We start from the raw sequence: 19,372 nt of genomic DNA, 5'->3' as shown, positions 1-19,372 counted from the left end.
CTCCTGACTTAAGCTAAGGGTGAAAGTCCATGGCCATTGGACGCTCACCAGTGCTTTTTCTTCATGCGGGATCCGAGCCGTGAGTCAACAAGCTATTGAACCATGGGTGGGGAAGGTGCATTACAGCAAAGCCTGATCTTCTGCTGATCTAACATCTGTGCACGTGTCTAGAATCAACAACAGGCACCCTACCCTCTCCATTACCCATCCCAACCCATTTGAAATAACATTCCTGGGGGTGCTGAGGCCAGTTAACCATGTTCCCCGAGGTCAGCTGACTCTGTGCTATGGGGGATCGATGCCACGCAATGCAGTGCACTTACCGACTGAGCCATCGTCCTGCCTGCCCACCAACTTCTTTCACAAGAGGCAGTAAATGTGCATACCATATCCGGTGTTGATTTTCCAGGGATTGTGTTCTGGGGCGTTGTTTTGGCAGAGGTTGTGGAGCTTTTGCCTCCTGGGCGTCTGCATTCCTCTGCAGTCAGTCGAGTTCCATGTGTGGGTTAGAAACAGCAGGTTGGATTGCAAGTCTGGCAACCAGGCTTCAATTAATCCCGAAGTTGGCTGTGGCTGAGCTGCCTTGCACCTGTAACTGGGAGATTTGTTGTGAGTGTTGATGCATTAGAAGTGACTTGGGTTTGCTGCTCATCTGCTGCCCTCTGTTGCTAACCTTCTAGTTGTTTGTCCTTCTTCATGAAAGGGCTAAAGCTTTGTGCAGAATGCAGCAGAGATTGAAAGGAATCGGAGGAACGCTAAAGTCGGGGCTTAATGCTGCCTGTATTCTAATTTTCACCAAGCCTCACTCACCCATCACCCCTCTGCACGCTGACCTATATTGGCTCCAGTCCAGCAATGCCTCAAATTTACAATTTCATCCCTGTGTTCAAATCTTTCAATGATCCTGCCCCTGCTACAATCCCCATCTCTAACTTCTTCCAGCCCTACAACGTTTTGAGATCTCTGTGTTGTTCCAGTTCTGACCCAGATTTAATTGCTTCACCGTTGGCAGCCATGTCTTCAGCTGCATCGACCCTGACTTCTCTCCCTAACCCTCTCTGCTTCTCTACTTCTTTAAGATGCTCCTTAAAACCTACCCTTTTGAACAAGCTTTTGATCACCTCTCCTTGTATCTCCTTATGTGGCTCAATGTTAATTTTTGTCTGCTAACGCTCCTTTATGTTTATTGGGACACTGTTGCCCAAGATTGGTTATTAGATTGTGAGGGTGTGGAGGGAAGACAGGAGGTGGTGAGGAATTTCTGCCTTGAGGGTCTTATTAAGGAAATGCTGCGATTGGGAGACTTTTTCATTGATTTCAATACGAGCATCATAGGAGGGAGGAAGAATCTGTTAAAGTGAAATGAGTTGAAAGCTCAGGAAGGCATTGAATATCGTGACAATCAAAATACAGATTGATGAAAGTTGGTGATGGAGAGAGAAAGAGGTTGGAAATGAAGGCGAGAGAGATTTTTAAAATTCATTCACTGGATGTAGGCTTGCTAGGTGATTTCAGAGGGCAGTTAAGAATCAACCACATTGCTGGGGGTCTGGAATCACATATAAGCCAGACCAGGTAAGGACGGCAGATTTCCTTCAAGGGCATTAATGAACCAGCTGGGTTTTTACAATAATCCAGTAGTTCTGTGATTGCCATACAGATCAAGTTTTTTTTTTTTAATTCCAGATTTTTAAAAATTAATTGAATTTAAATTCCCCCAGCTGCACTGGTGGGATTTGAACTCATATTTCTGCTTCATTAGTCCAGGCCTCTCTATTACTTATCCAGTAATGTTTTCAGAATGCTACCACCTTCTTAAGGATCTGCACTCTGGGGGGGAAAAAAGAAGGAACTTTTACAACCTCAGGACTTCCCACAGTCCTTTACAACCATTGAAAGTTGTAATATTGGGAAACCCAGCGGCCAATTTGTGCACAGCAAGCTCCCACAAAAAGCAACGTGCTCAATGACTAGATAGTTTTTATTGAGTTCTGATGAAGGGTCACAGACCTGAAACGTTAACTCTGCTTCTCTCTCCACAGATGCTGCCAGACCTGCTGAGTATTTCCAGCATTTCTTGTTTTTATTTCAGATTTCCAGCATCCGCAGAATTTTGCTTTGATTTTAGTTTTTATTGATGTTGGTTAAAGGATAAACGTTGGCCGGCTCTTCAAATTGTGCCATGGGAATCTTTATGCCTACATGAGGGGGCAAATGGGGCCTCGGCATAACAACATAAGAAAGAACAAAGAACAGTACAGCACAGGAACAGGCCATTCGGCCCTCCAAGCCTGTGCCGATCTTGATGTCTGTCTAAGCTAAAAACCTTCTGCACTTCCGGGGATCGTATCCCTCTATTCCCATCCTATTCTTGTATTTGTCAAGATGCCTCTTAAACATTGCTATCGTACCTGCTTCCACCACCTCCCCCGGCAGCAAGTTCCAGGCACTCATCACCCTCTGTGTAAAGAACTTGCCTCGCACATCCCCTCTAAACTTTGCCCCTCTCACTTTAAACCAATGTCCCCTAGTAACTGACTCTTCCACCCTGGGAAAAAGCTTCTGACTATCCACTCTGTCCATGCCGCTCATAACTTTGTAAACCTCTATCATGTCACCTCTCCACCTCCGTTGTTCCAGTGAAAACAATCCGAGTTTATCCAACCTCTCCTCATAGCTAATGCCCTCCAGACCAGGCAACATCCTGGTAAACCTCTTCTGTACCCTCTCCAAAGCCTCCACATCCTTCTGGTAGTGTGGCGACCAGAATTGTATGCAATATTCCAAGTGTGGCCTAACTAAGGTTCTGTACAGCTGCAGCATGACTTGCCAATTTTTATACTGTATCCCCCGACCGATGAAGGCAAGCATGCCGTATGCCTTCTTGACTACCTTATTCACCTGCGTTGCCACTTTCAGTGACCTGTGGACCTGTACGCCCAGATCTCTCTGCCTGTCAATACTCTTAAGGGTTCTGCCATTTACTGTATACTTCCCACCTGTATTAGACCTTTCAAAATGCATTACCTCCCATTTGTCTGGATTAAACTCCATCTGCCATTTCTCCGCCCAAGTCTCCAACTGATCTATATCCTGCTGTATCCTCTGACAATCCTCATCACTATCCGCAACTCCACCAACCTTTGTTTCGTCCGCAAACTTACTAATCAGACCAGCTACATTTTCCTCCAAATCATTTATATATACTACAAACAGCAGAGAGGGGCAGGAGTGGGCAATACGGCACCTTGAGCCTGCTCTGCCATCCAATAAGATCATGTCTGAACTTCTACATCATCTCCACTTTCCCCACCCTTTCTCCATATCCTTCATTTCCCTTAGTGTCCAAAAATCTGTTGATTTCTAAGAATATATTTAACATCTCATCCGGCAGAATGGGATTAAATGGCTGTTTTATTGGGTGGGTGGGAGTGGGGAGATGAAGGCAGGTGGTCTTGTGATGAAATCTTCAGGATATGCATCCAGCCAGAGTCGGTAACCCTATTGGCGACCCTAGTTGAATTGCGTGAAGCTCAGGAGGAAATTGAACAACAGTGGGAACATCAATGATGAGAGTTCAAGCAAATAAAATAGGCAACAGAAGATGTGAGGATGAGGGAACGAAATAGGTTGAAGAATATCCTGGTGTTACAACTCCTTAATGATATTTCTTTGTCAGCTTTGAGCACTATTGTTTACAATGAACAAAGCTATTTGGGAATACAGGGATTTACAAGCCTCAATGCTATTCCATCATACTAATTTTCTTGTAGAAGGTAGAAACTGATACAAGGCCACATGTATATATTTTAATGTATAAAAAAAATTAGCAGCAGATGGTGAAAGTCGCCAATTGGAGATAAGTGGAGCAAAAAAAAAACACTGTGTTGCAATACTCCAGGGAGGCTGTCTGCATGCTGATAAATCCTGAGAATCGAGGGACGGCCAGTGGAAAGAACATCTGTAAATTATTCTCCTGTGAATTTAAAATGCATCAGGCTGTACAAAAAAGATACTGGCCTGGCCTTAGTTTACCAGCTGCAGCAAACAACCCCTAAACCCTCCCCTCGTTCACTCAAATAAATCTCCCAGGCTCCAAAGCAGCCTAGTAGGCTGAGGCCCCACTGTCCACTTGGCTCTTCTCAATCAATTTTATATTAAACTAATTAGTTTTATTAAAAAAAACTTTGTCTACTCTTGATAATTATGTCAACATTTTATTAAAATTCTGCTTGCAGTGCCCTTGGTATAAAGGTTAATTACAGGGCAATCAGGAATGAAGAAGCAAATTAAATTTTAATATAGTGGGTTTAGTGGTTCTATCGAAGTTTTTTATTTTTATGACCTCATGAGCTTGGTGTTGCCTGCTGTGCAGTGCATCGTTTGGAAGTAGGGATCAGCTGAAATCTTTACTGTGGTGGTGGAGGGTGCTGGGTGAAGGCTGGGGAGGTGGGGTAGGGGCTTTTGCTGGCCTGCAGTTCAATGAGTGCTGCTACTTCTGGTCTCTTGCCCAAGTAGCCACTCTTGAGTTGTCTTAGCCTTTTGAATCTGCTTAAAGAGTTTGTCAATTTTCTGACAATTTACATATTGAAGAAGTGTCAGTTAGCTATTTGACTGTGGGAGTCATCACAAGTGGTCTCAATCCTGCCTTGATCTGATCTCCCTCCCCTGTGGCCTCTCGACTATACTCATGCTCCCCTGGCCAGTCTCCTCATATATTTATCCAGCTTTCCCTTAAGTGCAACTATGCTTTTCGCCTCAACGATTCCTTGTAGTAGTGAGTTCCACAATCTTGCCACTCTCTGGATAAAGAAGTTTCTTCTGAATACTCTATTGGATTTATTAGTGACCATCTTAAGTTGAAGGCCTCTAGTTCTGGTGTCTTCCCCTCCCGGCCCACGCGCACAAGTTGTTTTGCAGGCCCAGTTCCTCACAAACAAAGCAGTGCATTTACTGACTTGCTCTGTCGGAGGAGCTGAAATTAAATTTGCTAGAAAATGCTAGTTATAACTTTCTTTTAATTGGATACAATTATAGCTCCATTATCCTTCACTTGGCAAAGTGTCAAATGAAAACATATGAAACTGAAACACAGAACTAAAACTGCTCTGGTTAAAACTGCACACTGTTAAATGGAACGAATTTCCATTCATTGTTTAGTATCTTGAGGGTCTGAAACTAGAAGGACAATCGTGTTCATTGCTTATGGGCTTTAGGGGAGGTGAGTGATACTTTAACAATGCCCCACCCTAACCGCCTGAAAAGGTGGTGAAAGATTCAATTTTAAAAAGTCTTTGGAGGGATGTGAGTATCGCTGGCAAGGCCAACATTTATTGTCCATACCCAATTGCCCTTGACAAGGTGGTGGTGAGGTACCTTATTGAACTGCTGCAGTCCATCTGGTGTAGGGAGGGAGTTCCAGGATTTTGACCCAGCGACGGTGAAGGAACTCAGATATAGTTCCAAGTCAGGATGGCGTGAGGCTTGGAGGGGAACTTGCAGGTGGTGGTGTTCCCATGCATCCTCTGCCCTTGTCCTTCTAGGTGGTAGAGATCGCGGGTTTGGAAGGTGCTGTCGAGGGAGCCTTGGCGAGTTGCTGCAGTGCATCTTGTGGATGGTGCACACTGCTGCCACTGTGCGCTGGTGGTGGAGGGAGTGAATATTTAAGGTGGTGGATGGGGTGCCAATCAAGCGGACTGTTTTGATCAGGATGGTGTCAAACTGCTTGAGTGTTAAAGCTGCACTCATCCAGGCAAATGGAGAATATTCCATCACACTCCTGACTTGTACCTTGTAGATGGTGGATAGGCTTTGAAGAGTCAGGAGGTGAGTTACTCACCACAGAAAACCCAGCCTCTGACCTGCTCTTGTAGCCACAGTATTTATATGGCTGGTCCAGTTAAGTTTTTGATCTGTGGTGACCTCCAGGATGTTGATGGGCGGATTCAGCGATGATAATGTCGTTGAATTTCATGGGGAGATGGTTAGATTCTGTCTTGTTAGAGATGGTCATTGCCTGGCAAATGTTTCTTGCCACTTATCGGCCCTTGCTTGACTGTTGATTAGGTCTTGCTGCATGTGGGCACGGAGTGCTTCAGTATCTCAGGAGTTGTGAATGGTACCGAACACTGCAATCATCAGCGAACATCCCCATTTCTGACCTTAATGATTTTGTGAAGGTCATTGATGAAGCAGCTGAAGATGGTTGGGCTCAGGACACTACCCTGAGGAACGCCTGCAGCGATGTCCAGGGGCTTAGATGACTGGCCTCCAACAACCACAACCAACTTCCTTTCTGCTAGGTATGACTCCAATCAGTTGACAGCTTTTCCCCGCTTCCCATTGACTTCAATTTTGCTCTGGCTCCTTGATGCCACATTTGGTCAAATGCTGCTTTGATGTCAAGGGCAGTCACTCTCGCCTCACCTCTGGAATTCATCTCTTTTGTCCATGTTTGGACCAAAGCTGTAATAAGGTCAGGAGCTGAGTGCCTCTGGTGGAACCCAAACTGAGCATCACTGAGCAGGTTATTGCTATGTGAGTGCAGCTTGATAGCACTGTCGATGACACCTTCCATCACTTTGCTGATGATCAAGAGTAGACTGATGGGACGGTAATTGGCTGGAATGCATTTGTCCTGCTTTTTGTGTACAAGACATACCTGGGCAATTTTCCATGTTGTCGGGTAGATGTACGAGAACAGCTTGGCTAGGGGAGCGGCCAGTTCTGGAGCACAAATCTTCAATCCTTTGCAGTATCCAGTACCTTCAGCCATTTCTTGATATCACGCGGAGTGAATTGAATTGGCTGAAGACTGGCATTTGTGATGGTGGGGACCTCAGGAGGAGGCTGAGGTGGATCATCAACTCGGCACTTCTGGCTGAAGACGGTTGTTAACTTTCAAAAGGGAATTTGATGAATATTTGAAATAGAAAAATTTGCAGGATTGTGGAGAAGAGCTGGGGACCGGGACCAATTTGGTTAGCTCTTTCAAAGAGTCTGCACAGGCATGATGGACCGAATGGCCTTCTCCCATGTTGTGCTGGGTGGATAGCTGTGTTCTAGGGGTTGTTAGACTCTCAGTACATGGAGCTTGTTCCAACCAATCACCAAAAGGTGTTTTACTCATTGGCGGGGTGTGGATGACCCCTCGGTTTGGGTGGCTGGGGGCGGGGAAATGTAAGATTTCCCTTTTTGTTATCAGCCCTCTACTGCCACCTCTGGTGAAGTGTTGCATACCAACTTCGTAATCGCACTCTTGCCTCTTGGGTCAGCAGGTCGTGGGTTCAATTCCCACTCCAGAGACTTGAGCACAAAATCCAGGCTGACACTCTGGTGCAGTATTGAGGGCAGTGCTGCACTGCCAGAGGCGCTGTCTTTTAGACGAGGCCACCTCTGCCAGCTATGGTAGATGTCAAAGATTCTACGGCAATATTCGAAGGACAGGGCAGTTCTTCCCAACGTCCTGGCCAGCATTCATGTTTCAATCAGCACCGCCATAAACAGATTACCCGACGACTTATTTCACCACCACCTTCTCAAGGGCAATTAGAGATGGGCAATAAATTCTGGCCTAGCCAGCGATGCCCACCTCTCATGAACGAATAAAAAAAAAATGCTCTTTGTGGGATCTTGCTGTGTGCAGATCAGCTGCCACATTGGCCCACATAACAGTGACTGCACTTGTGAAGTAATTCATCCTATTTGTACCAGTTCTTCCTTTCCTTGAACATTGACAGATGTTAAAAACAGAAGACTCACTTGACCACGTTTATTTTGTTGCAAGTAGCCAAAATATATGATGCGAATGATCCACTGCCACCCCATGTCTTTGCGTTGCCCTGCACTATATCCTGGGGAACAAGCTTAGTAGCGTCCCTGTGGCTGCACCTTGATCTCTCTGGTCAAGTCAACTCAGAGGGAAGATCAAATTGGGAATGTTTCTGCTCTGTATTCCTCAGATGCTTGCTTCCCCCCCCCCCCCCCCCCCCCCCACCCTGAGCCACTGGGGTAGCTCTCCATCGCAGGATGTTGGGCTATAGCCTATTTTGAGTGTCACCCACCCATATAGATGCTGGGTGCACTTTCCAGACATTGGAAACTTTATATGTTTGTGGGCGGGTGAAAATCCTGTCGCAAAATGCATGGCCTACCAATTTTCGGTGCGGTGTGTTTTAATTATCAAATCCCAAAACTGCACTCTTGACCATTGCTGCGTCCTGCATAATTGAGCAGTTGTTTTCAGTCTCTTCCGACGTTGGAGCTATCTGTTCAAACAACTGCCTGAAGGCTTAGTTGAGGAAGGAATCTCTGAGGTGGGAGGAGGGGGAGTGGAAAGAAACTGAATCATACACAATTGGAGAAGACACAGGGACTCGGCTGTTTGTCCAAAGAGCACATGGAGATGAAGCATATCGAGCTGCAGCTGACATTCAAAGGCATTCCTTAGCGATGGGGTTACGGCTGGGTCGTTGAGACAGCTGCATGCTTGGTAAGGCGAGGAATCAAGTGCGTCTCGTGCCCTCAGTGTGTCTTTTCACCTCCAGATGACTTGTGGTCTTCCTCCATGGGCTGTTCTTAGGAGACGAGAAGCAGGAGGTGGAGGATGCGAGAGTTGGAAGATGGACAGTGCTTCACACGAGTAGAGGGCTGGGCCACAGTTTCCATTCTCCCGACCAAAATTACATTTTCAGTTGACTCCCAAATAGCTGTCTTCTAAACCCTTGCACAGAAAATTAGAAATCACCCAGATAAAATGGATGTTAGCTTTACGAGCGATTGTGTGACTATCGCTGATCGGGGAGAGTGAGGAGCAGGGAATATATTACTGATTGAACTCTGCAATGCTTAATGCTGTGGTGTCTGCATATGTGAGGTTACCCTGGAAATCGTTTGCTCCATTCTTCTCCTCTTGTAGCCGTCAAATTCGTTTAATTCGTACAGCCCACAATCTCGGTTGAAAATCCCAGTGCAGTACTGAGCGAGTGCTGAAGTGTCAGAGGTGCCGTCTTACGGATGAGATGTTAAAACGAGGCCCCGTCTGCTGTCTTGGGTGGATGTAAAAGATCTCGCGGCTACTATTTCGAAGAAGTATATGGGAGTTCCCCCCAGTGGCCTGGCCATTATTTATCCCTCAATTAACATTACAAAAACTGATTAACTGGTCATGATCACATTGCTGTTTGTGGGAGCTTGCTGTGCGCAAATTGGCTGCAGTGTTTCCTACATTACAACAGTGACTACACTTCAAATGTGCTTCATTGGTTGTCAAGGTGCTTTAGGATGTGCTGAGGTCATGAAAGGTACTATATGAATGCAAGCTCTTTATCTGTTTGAGGTATTTGCTTAGGGGAACAACTAAAGCTCAGCTTAATCCATCGTCATGGTTACTGCAGCAATTTGGCTTTTTTAATTGGTCGTTGTAGACACTTAAAATATTTTTCTCCGCTGACTGCTTGAAGATACAAAGAGTTAATTGGCAGATGTGTTGGTGTCTGGTCCTCATAGATAAGTCAACAGCTTTGAAGTATGGCTGTACGCGAACCTGCTGGAGGTGATGCTGGCAGACACAGCTAGCTAATCAATCTCCTCAGATAAGAGTTGAAAGTAATACTGCATGTTATGTCCAGAGGACAGAAAAGACTGCTGAATTTATTACCATCCGGCTGGTAATAGGGAGGGATTCCCCATCCCCCTCAACCCGCTGTGTACTGGTATTTTGCACACTCCACGCTCATAGTGCTATCCTCTCTGTCATCAACACGTTGTGGGTCAGTAAGTGAGTGTGCAAATCGGAGTCACACAGTTCTAGAGCGATATTTCACTCTGTAATTTCATAAAGTGGGGCAAAGCTGCATTCGTCCTCCCTCTATCTCCCTCTTTTTCCTCTCCCCTCTCTCATCTGTCTTGGCCCTACCCCCTCTCTCCCCTCCTTTCTCCTGCTCCCCACCCTTCTCCCCGCTTCCGTCTGCACCCCGACCTCCTCGTCCCTGCCTCCCCCCCCTCCTCTTGCCCCCACCTCCCTTCTCTCGCTCCTGGCCTCCTCCTCTCTGACTCCTTCCCTGGGCAGCTGTTGGAGAAGAGTATTGAGGAAGTGGTTCTGCCAGATTACTCTTGGCCTCTTCTGACTCTTAGCTGGAAACTTACTAACATTTGCAACCTTGCTTAAGCAGCAAAAGCAGTAACTGGTAACTAAAGTCAGGATGTGCCTGTTTACAGGAATTAGACTGTGGCCTGAAAGCAACAGGAGAGGTTATGCACGGCTGCACTGTGCCAGCTGCACATAGCAAGTACGCTGCTGCTGAAGTTACAGAACACTGTATTCTCTCTTTAAAAGTCTCGTGTTTGTATTCTTATGAAAATGATACAGTTTATGATGGCCCCAAACCAAGAGCTCAGCTTCCTACTCCAAATGAGAAAAGATTATTTTCTAGCTTTACCTGTTGCAGAGGAAACAAGTACTGCTCAACCTGCAGAGCTCTTCATAAACTGATTTATATAATGAACAAAGCCCTTACCCCCTTCCTTAGTGCCCATGCCCACATGTCCGATTGGCCCACGTCCTGCAACTCACTGCAGCTGTCAGTCCCGGCCTGCGGGCATGTATCAGAGATGATCTACGACTGTGCTTCTTAGCCTTGACGCAAATCCCAGGCCTTTGTTGATTCCTCCCATTCTCTTACTTTATTTTTCCTCTCTCTCTTCCCCCTCGTGTTGGGCAGGTATGCCCTGCTGGCTGTGAACACAGGGTGATAAAAACAGACAGACATAAGCAAGCAGCCAAGACTTCATGCAGAAAGTTGGCAGACTCAAGAAGATGAAAGCAAGAAGGGTAGCTTGGAATCATTTGTTGAAGTCGAGACACCGATGTTTCCATTTGTGGGCGGGTCCAAAACGTGAGGCCATAAATTTACAATAAGATACCAAGAAATCCAGTAAGGAATTCAGAAGACACTTTTCTACCTAGATAGTGGTGAGAATGTGGAACTCGCTAACACACGGAGTGGTTGAGACAAATAACGTAGATGCATTTAAGAGGAAGTTGGAACAATACCTGAGGGGGAAAGGAATAGGATATGTTGATAAGATGAGATGATGAAGGCTGGGAGGAGACTCGTGTGGGGCATAAACATTGGCACAGACCAGTTGGGCCAAATGGCCTGTTTCTGTGCTGTACGCAACTCGATCTTTTCATTAAGTATGTTGAATGGCTTTCCGGCACATCTCTGAAGTCGCCGTCCCTCGTGTGATTCTAGAGGATGAATGTTGATGATGGTGAGGAGGTGGTGGGAGGACAGTGATCCTGATCCTGTTCTTGCCTGGTGTCTGCAGGCATGAACTCTCCAGCAAAGAGTTACCCATTAGCAAATGGGGAAATCACACTTCCCTTCCCCAAAGGAGCATTGAAGTTGTTTGATACCCACCCGTGACCCCCTCAGCGACAGCACAAATCCTGCTGGAGATACAGACACCACGGCACAGACCAGAGTATGCTTGTCTGTGATGCCTACCACGTTCAAAAAGCCTGCTAGCATTCACTCTCCAAGTACTCATCTGAGGAATGGCCACTTGCGCAGGAGGGCTCTCGGTGCCCGTGGCAACCCACCCCAGTGAGAGTCGACACTTGTGGTGAGAAAACAGGATAGGAGGGGATAACCTTGTGGAATGGTTGTCTTTTTAAAAAAAAAAATCAAGTGCTTCTTATGATGAGGATACGTAGCTGACTTGGCCTGAGGGCAGCTTTACAGCAAACCTTTAAGAGTGCATTTGCATACAGCTCGAGAAAATGCTGCTAGCACTGGGCTGAGTTGACTGGTAGGAACAGTGGTTGTTTCCCATCATTTGGATTGTGGGACCCGAGAGAGGCCTGGGATTCGCAAAGGTCTTCCTGACCCCTCTGGAGCCCCTTGCTTCTCTTTGTCCTATTGTGTCAGTGATTTTTGGCAAGCTGATTGAAAGGCACACCTGCAACAGTGGTGGTGACTCAGTTCTTTGTAGCTCTCTGTTGCCGTTGAACCAGCATTTTTTTTTTTGTAACCTTTTTACCCAGTGTAAATAAATAAAAGGCCCGATGGGTGTGTCAGGCTGAGCTCTCAAGCATTGATCGTACTTGTGCTAACTCTCCACACTATCATTGGGTCTCCCAACCCTTTGTCCCCACTTATTCCCGATCCTAAGAACATAAGAAACAAGAGCAGGAGTAGGCCACTCGGTACAATCATGGCTGATCTGATCTTGGCCTTGGCTCCAATTTTCTGCCTGTTCCCCATAACCACTGACACTCTTGTAGTTCACAAATCTGTCTATCAGTAGGGTAGACTGGCGAGTAGGCCACCATCAATGTGTAAACCATCAGGTAAATGACTATGTGTATAAGTGGATTTAAAAACTCGAAAATAGCTGGTAAGAATGAGCAAATGGTAAAAGCAGAGATTTGCCAATCTCCTGCTCCTTGGTCTGAGGTGCAAGGAAGAACCATTAGGTCTAGGATTGAGGGCAGGCCAGTCTTGCTGTGGGTGTAGGGAACACTCCCTCTCAGTGGTACCGAGGGTAGGTGGCAAGTGGGAGGTAAGTTTGCCTCGTCCTCATCCTGGAGCGAGCAAGTTGTGTTTAATAAGTTCACTGCTTCCAGTGACCAAGAACAATGCAACTTTCAGTCAGTGCACAATTGGAACGGACTGAATTAATTGGGTGAGTGTGTTTGTGGAGGGAGATGTGTTGGAGGTGACAGCTGCTGCAATGCTGACTTATTAGTAAGAGACTGGCTGTCAAGGACCCTAACGCACTCACTTAACCTCTTGAGAAAGTTCTGCATAAACATGGGTAAATTAGATGTGTCAGCCTTGGCTCAGTGGGGTAACATTCTCGCCTCTGAGTCAGAGTCCTGGAGTCAAGTCCCACTCCAGAGATTCAGCATAAACTCTAGGCTGACACTGCAACCCTGCACTGAGGGAAGTGCCATCTTTTGTTTGAAGCTTAAAATGAGTCCAGTCGGCTCCTTTAGGTGGATGTAAAAGATCCTGTGGCAAGAAGAGCGGTGAGTTCCTCTTGGTGTCCTGGCCAATATTAATCCCTCGGCCGACATATCTAAAAACAGCATTTGTGGCTGCTCATCTTATTGCTTTTTGTGGGAGCTTGCTGCGAGCAAATTGGCTGCTGCTTTCCCCATGTTACAACAATGACTACACTTCAGAAGTACTTGATTGGCTGTACAGAGTTTTGCGATGTGTTGAGGTCATGAAACCGACTTTAGAAATATCAAAAGTCCAAAGCTGCCATGAGGAAGCTGGATAGTGTCCTTTGTCTAGCTACACCTTGAATACAAGGCACAAGGGAAATGTCTAAAACCTGGACGTTGTTTAAAGAAGGATGGCAAGGTTGAGAACTAAGCTAAGAGGGATGGTTAGCAGAATTTGTAATCCTCTGCCTTGGAAGGAGGCCACAGTGAGCAAGCCCAGTCGAGGTAAATTGAAGAGGTCAGGCCTGGGCACTGTTCTAAGTCAACCATAGACCGCAGGACAAGTGGACAGAGAAACGAACTGGTAAAACTCAGAACTAATGTCCGAAAGCGCTTCCCGAGGAGTGATCCATACCTGGCATGGTGCAGCAAAAGTAAAAACATGGGAATCTTTCACAAGTTGAATGCCGCGATGGAGGACCTGCAGCTTTCTATGGAAGGACGAGATAGATGGGCCAATTGGTTTTGCTCATTGGTACTTTGTGAAAATGTCAGAAATTTTCAGACATGCTGCAGGTCTTTGCATCTCTAACGAGGGTTGTATGGAGATTCATTTGAAAAAAAATTCAAAGTCTTCACCTCCCCACTCTGTTTAACTTGAGTGCTTGAGGTGGCTTGGGATGCTTTGCTTGCAATTGAAGAATTGTGTATGTTTTCCTGAAGATCCGAAAATAATGGGAGGCAAGATGGTGTTGGATTCCCAGGAAAGCAGAAGGTGATATTTAATTAATCACTTCCAATTGTTGAGCAAGTTGCATATATTTACACTTCAAGATTAAAATTGTGCATCAACTGAAGAGTTTCTCCAGTGTCTTTTGGGAGTCCGAATAAAAAGTGTTGTCACAGTGGAGGAGAATTCGAGAACGCTTTTAGTGAGGGGCTGGTTCATGTTTAGCTTACACGCAGGAAGAGAGAGAAAACAATGTCACAAGATATTAATAAATCTGTTTTTGTGAATGAAGATCCACCACAAGGTAGAGTTGTGTAGTGGTTATGTTACTGGGCTGTTAATCTAGAGTATTGGATTTATAATCCAGAGAATGAAATTTCAAATCCAGACATCGGAGTTTGAGAGTTAGAATTGTTTTATATATATTAAAAAGAAAACTGACCCTAAAGCTGTTGGATTGTGGTAAAAACCCAAGTGATTCACTAAGGCCCTTTAGGGAAAGAAACTTTAACCTGGTCTGGGCCTATGTGTAACTGCCCTCTGAGGTTGGCCAAAAAGCCACTGGTGGGGGAGGCAGGAGCAATTTGAGGTGAGGAATTGGAGCTTCTCTCACATTAACCAAACTGTCACTCCATTGCTACCGTTTTTTTTATGGGCGGGACCTTCTGGCCAGTGGCCTCAGTGAATTTTGTTTACGTTAGTGTTATCAGCAATTGGGTGGGACACGGAGGTTGTGAACCAGGAGCAGAAGTATGGGACTCGCGCAATATAAATTTCTACAGCGCCTTTTACAAACGCTGAATGTCCCAAAGTGCTTTACAGCCAATGAAGCACTTTTGAGGTACAGTCACTGTTTTAATGTAGGAATTGGAGCAGCCAGGTCTAGATAATCAGTTTTATTTTATGATGTTGGTTGAGGGATCACTTTTGACCAGGACAGTGGGAGAACTCCCTTGCTCTAATTTGGCCATGGGATCTTTTACATCCACCCGAGGGTTCAGGCGGGACCCTCAATTTAATCTTTCGTCTGGTACTGGATTATTTCTGCATCTGATTTAAACTTGGAAACTATGAGATCAGTGACCACTGCTGTCAAATGTGTCCACATAGGTTGTCTGGTGAAGTAATGAGATGTACAACTCCCCTAACTCGTTATGTGCAAAGTGACTGCCTTAGTGGGTAACTCGTCCGTTGACACTCCAACAGACTATGTTGCCCATTGCAATGCAACAGCTGGCTCTGAAACTTTCCTGCCAACAGTAGTGACGGAGCTGGAGATTGCTGAGATTGGCTGTCAATGCAGGGATATTGTGTGCTGCTTGATTATATTTGAGATTATCGGGGATTAAATTACTGCCAATTGCAACCCAGTGTAATAACGTCAGTTCAATTGAAAAATTGAATCTAAGTATTCTGTGGTAGACTGGCAGTCTAATGAATAAATGCCCAACTCCTCTTCCCATTAGTCTTAAAACATGTCACATTCAACCTAGTCATAATGATTGAAAAGTTTATTTAATGATTATAAGTAGATTATTTAACTCAATAGAAACTAGCGGGATACTGTAGAGATGGATGATTCCCTTTCAATCCATCCTCAGTATGTATTCCTCTTGTTTTAATTTTGTTGGAATCATTTAGGCTTCAGTTAGTCTTATCCTCATTTGCCCTTTCTTGTCTTCAAGTCAGAACTCACTGCATCACCTCTGACTCGAACTTCGAGCTTTCAAACTTTCCCTAAGTGTGGCGCAACCTTTGCAGTAGCATTAAGTCCCGGTCGTCAAATATGTCTATGACTCTATGTTTAGTGGGAGAGGGAGGGGAGACATTGCTATGTGAGAATGTTCCTTACTGTGGAAAGCCTTATAACTTCTTCATGCTAAGCTAATGACTGTTCCATTGTTTTGCAGATTCTAGTTGATTCCATCACTCCTGGCTCAGGAGGGCCAATGCTGTATGAAAACGTGACTGTCACTGAGGGAAGCCCTATACTCCGTGACTTGGTGTTCAGTCCCGATTACCAGTACATCTACGCCATGAGCGACAAGCGGGTAACTAAAACCACTTTTGTTAGAACTGTTCTTAGTGGGTTTCGCTTGGCTGGTCTCCATTGCCGCAGGATCTGCTGAAGCTTCATCGGGCTCTTAGACCATGGAGGGAATATCACAGCCACGTGCATTTTGGAGCTGTGGGTTTGCTGAATTGTGGTCAGAAAGCTGGGAATCTAGACTTTCCCCTCATGAACTCGGGCTGCAGGGGGGCACCAATTCCAAATAAAGCTCTCGCAAGATTGTTGTCGAAGTGTTGAATACAGGAGAGGCTGCAGATGGCAGTGCTGAATCTTCCCTCAGTCTTGGGGATTTGGAGGTGCCCAGGACCTCTCCAATTGATCTAGTGTAGCCCGGGGTAGATACATACACTTTGCTCCTGGATGCTGTGTTTCTAAGCTGGGATCAGGTTAAATCAAAACTCTGAATGAATGCTGACATTCTGTTGTTGCGCTGGGAGAAACAACAGCTGACGACAAGGCACTCGCTGAATTTTCAGTCTGAGATGGCAATCTTGAGAACAAAAGATTCCTCGGAGTGAGTTATAGACTGGAATCTGATCGAGGGGTTTGGGTGGTTTATATATAGAGTAACAAATATCCGGGGGTGAGTTACAGACTAGAATCTAATCAAGGGGTTCAGGTGGTTTACATATAGAATAACGGATACCTGGGAGAGAGTTACAGGCTGGAGTCTAAATCAAGATGTTCGGGTGGTTTATATATAGAATAACAGATATGCAGGAGAGAGTTACAGGCTGGAGTCTAATCGAGGCAGTTTATATATAAACACTGGGAGGAAGTTACAGCAGGAATCTAATCAAGGGGCTCACATGGTGTCTTTAGAGAATAATAGGTTGTGGGATTGAGTTACTAACCTCTATGTTTGAAGTCGGTTATATCTGCCTTCCTTCGTCTGCCTGTGGCATGTTTGGAGACTTGTTTGAATAACCTCCATAAACTTAAGGTCATCCAAAACTCTGCCGCTTGTGTCCAAACTGCACCATGTGCAGTTCATCCATCACCCCCTGTGCTCGCTGACTTACATTGACTCCTAGTTAAGCAACACCTCAATTTTAAAATCCTTATCTTTGCTTTCAAATCCCTCCATGACCTCAACTCTCACTACCTCTACAATCTCCTTTAGCCCCACAGCTCTCTCAGATCTCTGCAGTCATGTAATTCTGGCCTGTTGAGCATCTCCGATTTTAATCACTCCACCATTGGCAGCCGTGTCATCAGCTGCCTGGGCCCCAAGCTCTGGAACACCCTCCATTAAACCTCTCCCCCTCGCTACCTGTCTTTCCTCCTTTAAGACACTCCTTAAAACTTACCTCTTTGACCAAGCTTTTGGTCACCTGTCCTAATATCCCATTACGTGGCTCGGTGTTAAATATTGTCTGAATAATATCCTGTGAAACACGGGGTCTGATTGAGAGTCTGTCATCCCATTGTTCCTCGTTCATTGCTTGACTCTGTTAGAGGTGCTATATAAATACAAGTTGTTTATTGAAAAGCAGTTTGATTGCTAGGAAATAACATAGCCAGTACACATTACAAAACATCCTTCTTGGAAACAAACTCACTTCACATTCTGATGTATAGCTTCTGCAGGCACTCCACTGCTTAAAAGTACTACACACAGTGAGCTAACAGCAGCGTTTTGTTAGCATGTTAAACTGTCTGGCTGCTGATTTTATATCAAAATAAAACATTTGATTAGCGCCCAAGATATTTTGTTTTGTTAAATTTCTTTTTACAGGTTCAATAAATCTTCCTCCCTTTCCCCTTACATGCAGGCGGATCAAGAGTAAGATAGTTTGCTTGCCAACCCAAGTACTATTCCCGGCGCTTTGACACTGAACATCTGTCTGTTGAAGCTGCTACCTGTTTAAGTGGCCCTGATTTAAGAGCTTGATTGATGAAGGTATCTGCAGCTCAGAGATAGTCAGCGGGATAGCAAGCTGGCTTGGTTGCTGACATGCTATATTCTGGCCAAGTGAGACAGGCAAATGAGCCACTGAGGGGGAGGGGGATGGGAGAGGAAGGGGAAAGGGGCCTGTTTTCATGCAACAATAAAGGGGACGTTGGATTGCCCCAGGGTTTCCAGACCAGAATCAGTGGCTGGAGTTTCCCCTTGGCTGTGCTGGTATTTTTCAGCTCAATTTGCCTGAAACTGGCAAAACCAGTGCAAAGGATCGCAAGATTTCAAGCACGAATTCCGTTGAGTGCAAGTCAACTTTCTGCAATCTTTTCACGCTGGTTTAATGGCCATTGTGTTTAAGCTGGCCCTGCCCTCAAAATTGGCCTTGCCTCCTAAACGAGTTTCCGCTAATTGTGCCCATTTGTGGGCTTTCGAGGAGGCTTTTAAAATGAAGCTGGTTCTTTTGGGCACCAGGACATCAATAGGCGTGTTTTAAATGCTTTTGAATTTTTAAAAATTTGTTTTTAAAATTTTAATTTGCACTGTGCCTCAATATAGCTAGAAAATGGTTCTGTACAGTTTTTTAAAAAGTCATTTTCAGTAATATAAATAAAGTTCCTCACAGGCAGTCAATTGATACTACAATTTAAAAATTCTTATTTTTTTGGATAAACCCATTTTCAGTTGTAGTAATCAAACTGCTCCCCGTTCCCCTGCTACCACTCTTAAATTTTGCTTTAGAAAATATTCCTTGATATATTTTTTAAAGAAAGTGTTGCATTCTAACATGCTGTTGGATTGCGCTGGCTCGTGGCAGATTTATGTTTGGTGATCTGCAAATGACTTTGAGCGGAAATTTGAGCGAAAAATTACTTCTCAAAAGAGGCACTGGATCCCAGGCTGTGCCCACAGCGGGCACTCTAGCCCAACAAGTGCCGCCTTTCTGGTCACCACTGATAGAAGAAATATTATGTGGCGCGATTAAACTAGAAGAAGCTCAACATGAGAGAAAAGCACCTTCTCAATTAAATCATAGCTCACAAGCCGTACCGTGCGGTCCCAACCGGTTGAGGAAGGCATCAGCTGTATCGGCAAACATCACACATTCCCTCTTTAAGCACACTGCTGGGGACAGGGAGGATACAAGAGATGGAAGAGTGGGATTCCTGTAGGATTGGGAGTTAACAGGCGGCCCGGTTTTTGTACACCACCAGCTCAGCTTGTTCGACGGGGGTCCCAAGACAAAGGCAGCATCAAGCCTGCCTCCTTCCTGTACCCCACTGAGAATTGAGTGGTGGTGTGCACAATGCAATTTGTCGATCATGTATTTGGTTTTAAAGAATAAATTTAAAACATCTTTTTGTTTTAAATTATCATATTCTATTTGAGGGAAGGAGTATTTTATTAAATTTGCTCCTTGTTGGAATGCCAGGGTCTGATTGGGAGTTTTGTAATCCCATTGTTTCTCCTTCATTGTTTTTTGAGATTCTTAAT

The 19,372-nt window shown here is 45.2% G+C and overlaps 1 protein-coding gene across 1 annotated transcript in view; it reads left to right on the top strand.

Moving 5' to 3' along the window:
* LOC137380263 (plexin-A1-like) overlaps positions 1-19,372 on the top strand; it is a 484,672-nt gene that overhangs the window by 189,932 nt on the left and 275,368 nt on the right. The window contains exon 4 of the mRNA XM_068052142.1: positions 15,818-15,958. Coding sequence (XP_067908243.1) covers positions 15,818-15,958 — 141 coding nt within the window. The remainder of the gene's footprint in view (positions 1-15,817; positions 15,959-19,372) is intronic.

Source organism: Heterodontus francisci, chromosome 19, assembly GCF_036365525.1.
Source record: "Heterodontus francisci isolate sHetFra1 chromosome 19, sHetFra1.hap1, whole genome shotgun sequence".
Taxonomy (NCBI): Eukaryota; Metazoa; Chordata; class Chondrichthyes; order Heterodontiformes; family Heterodontidae; genus Heterodontus; species Heterodontus francisci.
Note: the sequence above shows the minus strand (reverse complement) of the source record. Positions and strands in the feature narration are given on the sequence as shown.